This window comes from Aquarana catesbeiana, linkage group LG01 (genome assembly GCF_042186555.1).
Source record: "Aquarana catesbeiana isolate 2022-GZ linkage group LG01, ASM4218655v1, whole genome shotgun sequence".
NCBI classification, from domain to species: Eukaryota; Metazoa; Chordata; class Amphibia; order Anura; family Ranidae; genus Aquarana; species Aquarana catesbeiana.
The window spans coordinates 329,534,937-329,548,099 of record NC_133324.1 but is presented as its reverse complement, the minus strand read 5'-3'; the positions used below and the strand labels follow the sequence as shown (position 1 = coordinate 329,548,099).

At 42.7% G+C, this 13,163-nt stretch overlaps 1 protein-coding gene across 2 annotated transcripts in view; it reads left to right on the top strand.

The window, feature by feature from the left end:
• Positions 1-13,163, top strand: part of ARHGEF40 (Rho guanine nucleotide exchange factor 40) — a 151,382-nt gene that overhangs the window by 90,139 nt on the left and 48,080 nt on the right. Inside the window, exons 8-12 of one of the 2 annotated variants that reach the window (XM_073631206.1) lie at positions 1,268-1,375; positions 5,669-5,755; positions 9,700-9,827; positions 9,921-10,056; positions 12,569-12,643. In XM_073631206.1, the coding sequence (XP_073487307.1) occupies positions 1,268-1,375; positions 5,669-5,755; positions 9,700-9,827; positions 9,921-10,056; positions 12,569-12,643 (534 nt within the window). The remainder of the gene's footprint in view (positions 1-1,267; positions 1,376-5,668; positions 5,756-9,699; positions 9,828-9,920; positions 10,057-12,568; positions 12,644-13,163) is intronic. The other variant, XM_073631216.1, reaches the window with a different exon arrangement.

The window sequence follows — 13,163 nt, the reverse complement described above, 5'->3', positions numbered from 1 at the left end:
ACCACCTGCTTTTACTGCTCATGGCCACCCTTGTGAAAAAGGGTGGCCATAAGCCACCCTTTTTCACAAGGGTGGCTCATACACATACACAGTCTGATGGTTTCATATATTCATCATAATATTTTGTATCAGAGGTGTAAATAGAACCTTCAACCCCAGTGCAAGAAACCATAAAGGCCCCCCTCCACCCCCTCCACAGTGGTGGAATGCCAGGGCCTAGTTGCAAGTGTGACCTTTGCAGCCCTGGTAATTCTGCCACTGGTGTCACTAGTTTTTTTAATTTTTGTTATTTTCTTTTTTTATTATTTTTTCCATTTTATTTTATATCTTTTTTTTTTTTTTTTTTTTTTTTTTTACTATTTTGTTTTATGAGCCCCATTGGGGGGGGGGGGGCTGAAATATCAGGGGTCTAAACAGACCTCCGACATTTCACCTTTGAGACAGAGAAGAGAGATTAAGGAGTTATTGAGGAGACAGCCCTCAATCTCCATTTCTGCAGCCTCAGCAGCACAGAATGAATGGACAGGAATAGCTGTACAGAGCTTCCCCTGCATTCACAAACTGAAGCATAATAAACACAGTTTGGCTCTATTCATTAAGACAAGGAAGGGGCTGGTAAACGAAACATTTGCCAGCCCCTTCCCTGCTCTCCATCCTGACACATCCCCCCCAGCAGCCGCAGGAGAGAGGAGGGGGGGAGACCTGCCAACGCTGCAGGGAATGAGGGGTGGGGGAGAGGGGATCACACAGGGGCCTGATCACAGCAGGAGTTGGATAGGAGGGGCAGAATGTAGAGAAACCAAAACCCGATCGGTTCCTCTATATGCCTCCCTGCTGTCCCTCCTATCCAGGCGGAGAACCTGGCAGCACTGCGGGGGATGAAGGGGGGGCAGAGGATCACACAGGGGCCTGATCACAGCAGAAGGTATATAGGAGGGGCAGCAGGGCGGCATGTAAAGGAACCGATACCCTTCATTTTCTTCCTGCAGCTGCTGAAATGCTGCTGGAGGAAAATGGAAGGGATTGGTTCCTTTACATGCTGCCCTGCTACCCCTTCTATCCAGGTATACAGGGGGCCACAAGGGCCTCCTCAAGCATGGGGCTGGGTTGCAATTGTGACCCCTGTATGTACGCCACTGGCTTGTATCATGTTAATGTGCACCCCTTGTATAGCTGTATATGAATATTAAGTAGGTTTGCAAGTAAGATGAAGTGTTATTACGTTCATTATTTGTGTTGATTTCAATACTGTCGGTATTCCCTACAGGTTGTATTAGCATCAGAACTGACAAAGTATGTTGAGGCTGAGGAGCTCCCGGAGAGTCTTGGAGGAGAGAAGCCTTATGTGCATCTGGAGTGTGTGAGAAGCCAACGGGTGAGACGGAGAGCAGTGCACACATTGGATTTTATATAGGATGTATAGGATCTGTACAGATTATACAGGCTGTATAAACTGAATTTAGGTGTGGAGGCTCTACTGTAATTTCCTAGGAAATGACCGGACTACTCACCAGAAATGGCCGAATATGTTTCAAAGCCATGTTAACATTCTTACATATTCAACAAAATTAAAACTAGAAAGGCAAAATGGGCTAGCCCTGTGACTGCCAGCACCATTCCCTTGCTCTGCATACCTGCTGTCAGTCATTCCTGCACTCGTCTTTTTGCCTTGCTTAATTGTTCACTTCATTGGCGCCATGGCAAGAGGAAAATCAAAGTCCACCCTTTTCCTCAATTTTGTCCTGCCATGGAACCTACTGTAGCTATGTGTTTTCTTCCAGCCATTGTGTGTTGAAACTCAAATGCTTGCTTCCGGTTTCTTAGATGGTGCTTCTTTCTACCAGTGGATGTACCTAGGGTTGCCACCTCATCCCATTAAGTGATTACACAGGTTCTGAGGCTAATTTAATGCAGATAAGGCACCAAGTGAGTTTAATTACCACCTTAATCAGCCACAGAACCTGTGTAATTATTATGTGTTCGGGTTTAAAGAGATGAGGTGGCAACCCTAGGTACACCTTAGATGCCACCAGGTACAACAATGTAAGCTGGTCAGACTCCCCTTCCCATTGGCAGTATTGGGCATTGAGCCATGCAGCTTAGACATATCTGCTAAACTTTGAAAGAGAAAAGGCTTCCTGAGTGTGTAAAATGACAACAGATGAGAAAGAGCAGCACTGACTTTTGAGCTGTATATTGGTCATATGAGAATTACGCAGATTAAAGAGCCATGTAGGAAACCGTCATTAACCATCTCAGTCATCCCTTATACATCTTTTGACTGTAATATACACCAGTGCGCAGTAAATCCTGATTTATGAATGGCTTGGACAAAACCAGATGGTTTGTAACAAAGAGAGAAGACAAAAATAAGCAGACGGTCACATCTGGTCTGCTGAAGTATTTTTGGCTCTCGGGCATCCCTGAAAAAGCCTTGTGCATATTTTTAACGTACAAAAGCACAAGTTGTTGGTATTTAAAAATTTAATATGTTTTTATTCACAAACTTAAAAAAAGAGGACTTTCTTGCAGATTCCTAAAATCCTGATCTGTAAACGTTGTTTTGCAGACAGGAAGATCCTACACGGGTGGTGCTGCGGAAGGCCAGACTTACTCAGCAGTGATTGATTACATGGGGGAGGGGAAACTGTGTGTCTTCCAAATACTCCCATTTCCTTTACTGCAGTTATACTGGTATATTTAACTCACCCTGAGACACCCCCCCCCCCCCCTCCTAAAAAAAAGAAAAAACATTTCTTTTACTTTCAGCTGCTTTTTTTACTCCTGTAGCATGGATGGCCATGGCTATAATGCTGAACTTTTTCATTTAGAAGCAACCAGTCTTTCACTGATCTGACTACAGAAAAATAAATTACTGTTTATAGAGCATGTACTGATCAAAACATACTTATTTTTTCTTAAATATGGCAGGGGGGCTCTGACTGTTGCTTTAAAAAAAAATATTGCAGAGAGATCTCAGGGAGTGCAAAACCTGGCTATTGTCTGGTAGGGGTGCCTGGATCACAACAATGACTGCACAGAATTACAAACTCCTTTGCAGTCACTTTACAAATGTGTGGTTAAACTGTATGTCTAGGAGTACTGTTTAACCTGCTATAGGGTCCTTAATTGTGTTAGATCAGTATAGTGATCCAGGTACCCCTCCTAGCCAGACAGTAGGGTCAGCTTTCACTTTTCTAGAGTGCATTTAAAGTATGTGTTAAAATTACAGATCGCCGTACTAACACATCCGATGTTAGTGCTGTGAGCTCCTTGCTGAGCTATTGTGTTCTAACAGGGGGACTCCCTCTTCCCCTGCCACAATGCACTGATCAGCACTCGCAGCCATTGGTGGTTTTCCAGTATGCTCATTTGACAGAGGTGACTGGCTTCTTTAGAACGAGGAGCTGTACACATGAGACAAAAGTTGGCTGATTCCTGCGGAACCAACTGTTTTCAGGCCAATTTTTGACCCGTGTGTACCCAGCTTAAGTTTTTCTTATTTGCTTCCTTTTTGGTCTGTTAAATATACAATTGAAAGCATTCTATTACGTTGTATATCTGTTTAACAAGTGCAAAAAATTGCTTTTCATCCAGCCAGAAATTTTGTGAGCAGATAACTTCATGTACTCTCTGCCACTGGACTGTCATCAGTGAGAGCTTTTCCATGCTATCCCCATGGATTACAAAACACCTCACCCTGTTGTAGAGAGGAGAGGGAGGTGTCATGTAGCCCTGACACAGTGTTATGTAGTCCTAAAACTCCCTGTGCTAAGGTGACCAGGCTGTTTAGTATGGTTGTCACAGGAAGGACAGGAAGTGTGTTAATGGCAGGATTACTAAGTGAAAATAAAGGGGGGGGGGAATACAACCACCACATCTAACACATCAAAGGACAAGTAAACTGCAATATTATCAATTATTGTTTTGGGGTTTAGATATGCTTTAAGGTATATGTTTGTCACAAACTTGTTCCCAGCCTTTGATTGGACAGTTAGGTAGGATTGGATGCTGATGTGGTCATCATTGTGCTCTCTCCTACTGCAAGCATACTCATAGAGTTGACTAATAGCACTGTTCAAAACTGTTCAGCTCTGATTTGCTCATTGAGTAAAGCTCTAAAGCAGGGATATGCAATTAGCGGACCTCCAGCTGTTGCCGAACTACAAGTCCCATGAGGCATAGCAAGACTCTGACAGCCACAAGCATAACACCCAGAGGCAGAGGCATGATGGGACTTGTAGTTTTGCAACAGCTGGAGGTCCGCTAATTGCATATCCCTGTTCTAAAGGATTCAATGGACAGTTGAGAACAGGCAGCACTCTGATGAGGTCATCACTATTCTCTCTCCTCTTGTAAGCATGCTCATATTATTGACTGACAGCATTGTTCAAAACAGTAGAGCTCTGATTGGCTCTTTGTGCTGCCTCTTTGCTCCAGACTGAGTGCGACAGTGCACATGATTATAGGAGGCTAGTATTAGGAGTATTATTTATACTGGTTTTATGTAAAAAAAATACATTTCAGGATTATTATTCCCTACTTGATTCAGTGGTATCATCTATTACTGCCTGGAGTTTAGTTTTTCACTGAACCCGTACTTTGTCCATGCAGAGAAGTGATAGGTTCATTTTAATATAGCCCCCCACAGCAGTCACATGAGTTGTAGCTTGTACAAGCTTGGCCCAATGCTGTCACATGAGGTGAGTCACTTGCTCCTCCATACTTTTAGGTATCAGGTATTTTTTTCAGGCTGCTGGCACTGAATAGAGTGTCAGGGAGAATGAAGGAGATTAAAGTGAATCCTGTTGGGAAAAGGCAGATTACTAAAAACACCCGTTCATTCCCCCTAAAAGGGCAAATTCTGGGTTTGGTTTATTGGAGAATTTTTCTTAGAACCGTGTGCTTCTCCAATAGCCACATAAGAAAACCTCAAAGTGTGGCCAGTCTCCCGTCTTAGGCCCCTTACACACAAACAGACCAATTTGATCCGCCTGTCAGTTTTTTAGGTGGACATGATTGGACCCTCCATTCTCCTCTATAAAGCGGCGGGTGTAAACAAACATATGTCCATTTACACCCGCCTACATCCAATCCGATCAATCCATTAAACACAGATAGCTGGGGACCCATTCTCCTTCCGTCTAGCGGATCGGATCAGGTGTCAGTTGGGTGTAAACGAATAGGAGGTCTGTTTACATCTGACCACCCATAGAGGAGAGCGGGCTGTGTCTATTCTCCATAAGCGGAAAGGACACGGACCAGCCACCCACCTGCTCAGCAGGGATCAGCAAACAGATCCCCTGCTGAGCAAGCAGACACCCCATGGCGGAGTCCGCCTTCTGTGGAAGGGGCCTTAGGGTGGCCATACAGTGATAGATTTCTTGGGCTAAATTCAGACACTGTTCAGCTAACATTTTTCAATTTACCCCCCCTCACTTATTCTGATGGCAAAGGAGAGGTTAGACACACAGAGATGCAAGGAATTTAGTTAAAAGTTTTAAGTATTGAGTGATTTAAATTGTGTCTATGTCTATTGATAATATGGTAGATAAATATAACCATGTTGATGTTGATGATGCCTACATTGTAACTTTGGTTATCTAGATATGTTAATATCACTCTGCCTTATTCTGTATGTAATATTTGCTCTGCTCTCCTCCATCAGTCTCTCAGCCAGCTCCACACATTGTGCTGTGATGTGCTTGAGTCACTGGAGAAGGTCACACAAGAGGTCAAAGATGACACCACCGAGGTTTGTCAAATTTAACAGATTCTTGGAATTTCATTTTATGGTTGCTCTTTAAAGGGTCATTAAACTTTAAATTCAAGCGGAATTATATGAAAACACTGTGGTAATATGCTGTTCATGTTTGTGAAAGTAATAGGAGTTTATAAGAACTCACTTTACTAAGATTTGATTAAAAAAAGAGATATTTCCCTTCACATACAGTTTCAATGAAATAATTGCGAATTTAGCATTTTTCTGCATTTTTACATTAATGTCATCAAGCCAGGGGTCTCCAAAATTTGTAAACAAAGGGCCGGTTTACTGTCCTTCAGACTTTATGGGGGCCGGACTGTGGCCAGTGGAAATAAACAATGTTTGGTGGTCAGTGGAACTACAAAAATGACATAGCGTGTGTGGTCAGTAGGAGAAGGAATAGTGCCTCATCACTGGTATTAGTGGGAGGAATAGTCTCCATTTGTTGGTATTGGTGGGGTGCCCCATTGTTGGTATCAGTGGGCAGAATAGAGCTCTATCATTGATGTCAGTGGGAGGAATAGTCTCCATTTGCTGGTATTGGTGGGGTGCCCCATTGTTGGTATCAGTGGGCAGAATAGAGCCCTATCATTGGTGTCAGTGGGAGGAATTGTGCCCCATTATTGGTGTCGGTGGGAGGAATAGTGCCCCACGCCTATGATTAGTAGGATGAGGAATAATGGCCCATCACTGGTATTAGTGGAAGAAATTTTGTTAGTATCAGTGGGATGCCCCATTGTTGGTACCAGTGGGAGGAATAATGCCCCATCACTAGAATCAGTTGGAGTAATATTGCCCCATTTTTGCTGTCAATGGGAGGAATATTGTCCCACTGTTAGTGTCTGTGGAGCGAATAGGTCCTCGTATCAGCAGGAGGAATAGTGCTCCAAGGCCCAGATAAAGTCAAGCAAAGGGCCACATCCTGCCCGTGGGCTGCAGTTATTTATAGCGGAACTAAACCCATCTTTTTAACTGTTTCTCCAAAACTGTTACATTTAAGGCATGCTGATAACTGTCACAGCTGCTTGTGCTGTAAACCATGCTGACAAGCCATCAAATGGACAGTGTCAAAACTGATCACATTTGCAGCACCGTGGAAATTGTAGATTAAACGGAGGGTAAAATGGCAGTTTCATTGTCTTTAAAGGATAGGAAGGTTTGGTTCCACTCGAGTGCAATATGGCCCAATCAAAAAAAGATAGGGCTCTCAGAAGAGTCCTGAGAATTACTGAGTTACTTGGCTTTTCTGCATAACAAATTAATACTATCAATGAAAATTAGAAGTATATGTGGTTCATAGGAGTGACAGCTAGGAATGATTTGTTTATTTATATTATATATATTATCTACACACCCCAATCATTACAGAACTTTTTCCACCTTTAATGTGACCTATAAACTGTACAACTCAATTGAGAAACAAACTGAAATCTTTTAGGGGGGAGGAAGTAAAAATAAAAATTAAAATAATGTGGTTGCATAAGTGTGCACACCCTCTTATAACTGGGGATGTAGCTGTGTTCAGAATTAAGCAATCACATTCAAACTCATGTTAAATAGGAGTCAGTACACACCTGCCATCATTTAAAGTGCCTCTGATTAACCCCAAATAAAATTCAGCTGTTCTAGTAGGTCTTTCCTGACATTTTCTTAGTTGCATCCTATGACAAAAGTCATGGTCCGCACAGAGCTTCCAAAGCATCAGAGGGATCTCACTGTTAAAATGTATCAGTCAGGAGAAGGGTACAAAAGAGTTTCCAAGGCATTAGATATACCATGGAACACAGTGAAGACAGTCATCATCAAGTGGAGAAAATATGGCACAACAGTGACATTACCAAGAACTGGACGTCCCATCAAAATTGATGAAAAGACGAGAAGAAAACTGGCCAGGGAGACTGCCAAGAGGCCTACAGCAGCATTAAAGGAGCCGCAGGAATATCTGGAAAGTACTGGCTGTGTGGTACATGTGATAACAATCTCCTGTGTTCTTCATATGTTTGGGCTATGGGGTAGTGGCAAAACAGAAGCCTTTTTTTACAGAGAAAAACATTCAAGCCTGGCTAAATTTTGCAAAAACACATCAGAAGTCTCCCAAACTTTTCGACCATATTCCAAAAGATATGTTTGGCGCAAAAACAACACTGCAAATCACCAAAAAAACACCACAGTGAAGCATTGTGGTGACAGCATCATGTATTTGAGGCTGTTTTTCTTCAGCTGGAACAGGGGCCTTAGTCAAGGTAGAGGGAATTATGAGCAATTACAAATACCAGTCAATACACAAAACCACAAAAACCTGGCACAAAACTTTCAGGCTTCTGCTAGAAAGCTGAACATGAAGAGGAACTTCATCTTTCAGCATGACAACAACCCAAAGCATACATCCAAATCAACAAAGGAATGGCTTCACCAGAAGAAGATTAAAGTTTTGGAATGGCCCAGCCAGAGCCCAGACCTGAATCCCATTGAAAATCTGTGGGGTGATCTGAAGAGGGCTGTGCACAGGAGATGCCCTCACAATCTGACAGATTTGGAGTGTTTTTGTAAAGAAGAGTGGGCAAATATTGCCAAGTCAAGATGTGCCATGCTGATAGACTCGTACCCAAAAAGACTGCGTTCTGTAATAAAAGCAAAAGGTGCTTCAACAAAGTATTAGTTTAAGGGTGTGCACACTTGTGCAAACATATTATTTTATTTTTTTATTTTTACTTCCCTCCACCTAAAAGAGTTCAGTTTGTTGTTCAACTGAGTTGTACAGTTTATAGGTCACATTATAGGTGGAAAAAGTTAAAAAGTTCTGAAGTTATTTATCTTTGTCTAATTTTTTTACATCAGAGAAACCTGTGTGTAGACTTTTTATATGCACTGTGTGTGTGTGTGTGTGTGTGTGTGTGTGTGTGTATATATATATATATATATATATATATATATATATATATATATTTTATTATAATGCAAAAGAGTTGATATGTGTATATGGCTAATGCCGCGTACACGCGACCGCTTTTTCCGTCAGAATAAACTCTGAAGGTTTTTCCGACGGAGTTCTGCTGAAACTGTCTTGCATACACACGATCACACCAAAGTCCGACCGTCTAGAACGCGGTGACGTACAACACGTATGACGGGACTAGAAAAAGGAAGTTCAATAGCGAGTAGCCAGTAGCTGCCGTCTCGTACTTGCTTCAGAGCATGCGTCGTTTTTGGTCTGTCGGACCAGCATACAGACGAGCAGATCTCCCGATAGGAACTGATTCCGTCGGAAAGATTTAAAACATGTTCTATTTCTAGGTCCGTCAGAATTTTAAAAAAAAAGGGTCAGATGAGGCCCACACACGATCGTAATGTCCGATGAAAAGATTCCGTTGGACTTTTCCTGCCGGAAAGTCCGACCGTGTGTACACGGCATAAGTGTTACCCCAACCTCAAGTTTCCGCAATAGCCTGGGAGTAGCTTCCACAGGTACTCAGCACTGCATTGAGGGAGCTTGATAATCTAAAGGCAAATAGGCTGTTCACTCTGCAAGGGAAGTTACAGAATTTGGTGAATATGGTGATGTTTCACCTTAGAAGGAATACTAAATCATGTGCAAGGAAAATAAAAAAAAAAGACAAATCAGCATTTTAGCTGGCACGTGATATGACAGTGGAAGTGGGCAGGCCTTCAATTTGCTCAGTAAACTCTTAAGAAAATACCCCATCAACCCCTTTGCCCCATACCTGGTAGGTAATGTTTTCTGCTGAACTACTGCGGTGCCAAGGGAAGGCAGCCAGGAACACTAAAATGTAAAGCATGGAAGGCCACATACTTACTTGTATTTGCTATTACTGTAATTGATAAAACATATAGCAGGCTTGATGTGAGAAAAAGGAGAATAAAACAAGAATACCATTATGTGCATGCGGTAATTGTGGTTTGGTGATTTTTTCCAGGACATTAAGTGGTTAATCTCTCATCACCGAGATGCCATGAAGAAAACACTGACTGATGAAAGATTGCAGAGGTTGCAGAGAGATGGTGGCACTCTTGTCGCCAGACTCCAGAAGTCGCCTTACTTGAGGTATAACAGTAAGCTCCAAATAGTCAACTTTACTGTGACTTTACTGTGACTTTAGCAGGAAGCAATAACTTTTCATTCCTTTGTGTGTGACAGATTATACGATCCAGTGACCTTTGGCTTGTATGAGAGAGTAGATGAAGCTTTACATAATCTTGTCCAGCTGTCAAATCAGAAACTGCAAGACCTTGAGGCAAGATTGCCACCACAAGGCTGTGGAGACAGAAGTGAGGTAAGATGATGACAGATCATATGTCTGGGAAGATCTAGATAAAAAAAGAAGTATCATACACACACACACATACTTATATCTATACCTACTTTTCTATCTGTCATCAACCATCATATATTAGTGAGGTTATGAAGTGATTGTCATATGCACCTACAATTTAGCAGAGCAATATCGCAGCATTGCTAAATACTGAAAAACATGGCTAAATACTGAAAAAACATGGCCATTGGAAACTGCACCTTATAATACGTTTAGCACATTTTATTACCTGATAACAACGCTCTTTCTATTTAAAGAGGAATCCAACCCTCCTATCCCATACAGCATAGGTATGTGCAAGGGGTGTGCCTGGGCACACCCATATCACTCAGTACGGTGCCAGTACCCTCGGTGTTGTCCCCCTTCCCATAGCTCCCAACTGTCCCTGATTTCAGCGGCACAGTGGTGTAGTGGATAAATAATTTGGAAAAAAGTCCCTCTTTCCTCCTCATTTGTCCCTCATTTTGGTCTGATCTATATAGTTGTATATAAAATGCAATTTTTAGATTTCAAAAAGGGTCCCAGTGCTAAACATTTCATCCAATTTCTGAATTGCTGCATGTGTAAATTTCAAAAACCAGTATAAAGGAATAGTATGGGTAAAAAAAAAGCACTTGTGGGTTTAACTAAGCTTTTCTTTTTGTATACTTCTCCTTTAAGGGGACGTGGCAGGAGGTGTGTCCTATGTCTACATACTTTTGCTCATAGGTGTCCCTCGTTCCCATCTTAAAAAGTTGTGAGGTATGCCTTCCACCCGCAGTGCTGCTGGCTTCCTCTCCCCTTGGCTGCTGCGGGGGATGTTTCAGGATGGAGAGCGGGGGAAAGGGCTAGTCAATTTGTCATTTATCAGCCCCTTCCTTTGCTAAATGAACACACTCACTCACTGTGTTCATAACTGAAGCATAGTAAACTGTATTTACTTTGCTTCAATTTGTGAATGAACAGGAAGCCGCTTAGCACACAACACAGCTGAGGCTGCAGAGAAAGGCATGTGTCTTTGAGGTTTGGGGAGCACACCCTAATGCAATAGGCTGCGCACGCCTATGCCATACAGCCAATAAAGCTGCTATCTTAGCCTCTGACCTGCAGTTGCCATATTACTGTACATGTGATCAGTAATGACACCAGCCATTAGATGGTTTGACAGTCCAGTTGAGAGCATAAGCAACTGTGACAGTTATGTCACTGTGGATTGAATGCAACTGTTTTGGGAAACCATTAAAACCATGGGTTTAGTTCTGCTTTATTTACATAGAGCAGGCACAATTTTATGTATACAGGGGTCCCTGACTTACGAACATCCGAGTTGCGAACAACCCCTACTTACGAACGGGGCCCGAATGACGTCACTGCTGGCCGAATCTTCCTCTCCTGAGCCTTTTCTCTGTTCCTGGCTTGGCTGCGGGTCCCCTTCGTCCTCCTGCCTGCCCATCCACAGGCCTGGTATGGTCCGGTGGCCTGCCAGGCCGCTAAAACTGCCTGTCGTGGCCGAGGCCTTGTGCGGCCTACGAAGCCTCCAGGATCCCCGGTCTTTCCTACGCCGCTGCCCCGCGAGGGTGCACCGCGGCCAGCCGGCCTGCCTGGCCTCTGATGGCTGCTTTCACCATCCATCTCCCTGCTGTGCCATACAGTGTACCTCTCTCTGCTGTCTCCTGTCGCTGCCGCCTTGAAAATAGTGAGAGGGGAGAGCTGTGCTCAGCTGCCCTCCTGGACTCCTGTTTTGGAGGTGACAGGGTCAATAAAGAGAACCTGTCACCTCCAATTGCTATCACACAGGGAATTGTTTCCTCCTGTGTGATAGCAATAAAGTTAAGTGAAAAAAAAATTGATAAAAAAAATAAAAGTAAGAAATACAGTAATAATTAAATTAATAAAATAAAAAAAAAATTAAAAAAAGTAAAGAATAAGAAAAATAATATTAAAAATAAGAAAATTATACAAAAATAAAAAAAAAAGTAAACGACAAGCTACAAATAAATACAAATAAAAAAAAGTGATTAAAAAGTAAAAAAATAAAAGAAACAAAACATATTTGAACTAACCATGTCGCCCCTGCCATCCGGTTGCCTTTCTCTGTTGATTTGGGTTTACATTCTGTCTCTGAGACTAGATTTGCACTTAAAAAAGGTACTGTTCCGACTTACAAACATATTCGACTTAAGAACAAACCTACAGTCCCTATCCTGTTCGTAACCCGGGGACCCCCTGTACTTCTTACACCACATCATTTTGACTGAAAGCTCAGCTAATGTAGAATCAGAGCGACCAATGTCATGCTAAGAACTTTCTAACACCCACATAGCGTTTAGTGAATAGTATTTTTCATCAGTAAGTGTAAAAGCCTCCTTTCGTTTTTATCATAAACATGGTAAGTAGGATTTGGACTGTGTTTTACTAATTATTCCATTTTACATGGTACATTTGTGACTAATATTTCCATCTTCTTGTTTATGAACATTTAATGTACTTGTAGGATTCTCAGAGTTTGCTTAATACCCTGAGACATGGAGACATGAAAATGGAAATAATTGGGGAGACAACAGAAGAGGTAACTTAAGTCCTACATTATAATTACTAAGCTTATTACTGCATGTTTACTCAGTAACAGACCTGCTTGCAATTAGCTTGTAAAATCAGTGGTGAACCTCTTCTTTGGCCATACAGGGAAAACCAACAGGTTCAGCCACCCTTATCTGCACAAACGTACTTTCTCACCACTATTTTCAGCAAAAGTCCATGTTTTTAAATGTTCATTAAAGTTACATAGTTAGTAAGGTTGAATAAAGACACCCGTCCATCCAGTTCAACCAGAGTGAGTATCTACAATTGTCCCTATCCCTGTACATTGTGTCTCATTAACCGCTAAGCCACCGCCCACCGTCATATGACGGCTGGACGAGGCTTCTGTTGTTCTGGGAGGACGTCATATGGCGTCCTCGCCCTCCCGAGTCATATGACGTCCTCGCCCTCCCGAGCCACTAGGGGGCGCGCGCACGCGCGTGCCCGCAGCGTCACTCGGGACCCGGTGCGCGTGCCCGGCGGCCGCGATGTCCGCCGGGCACCCGCGA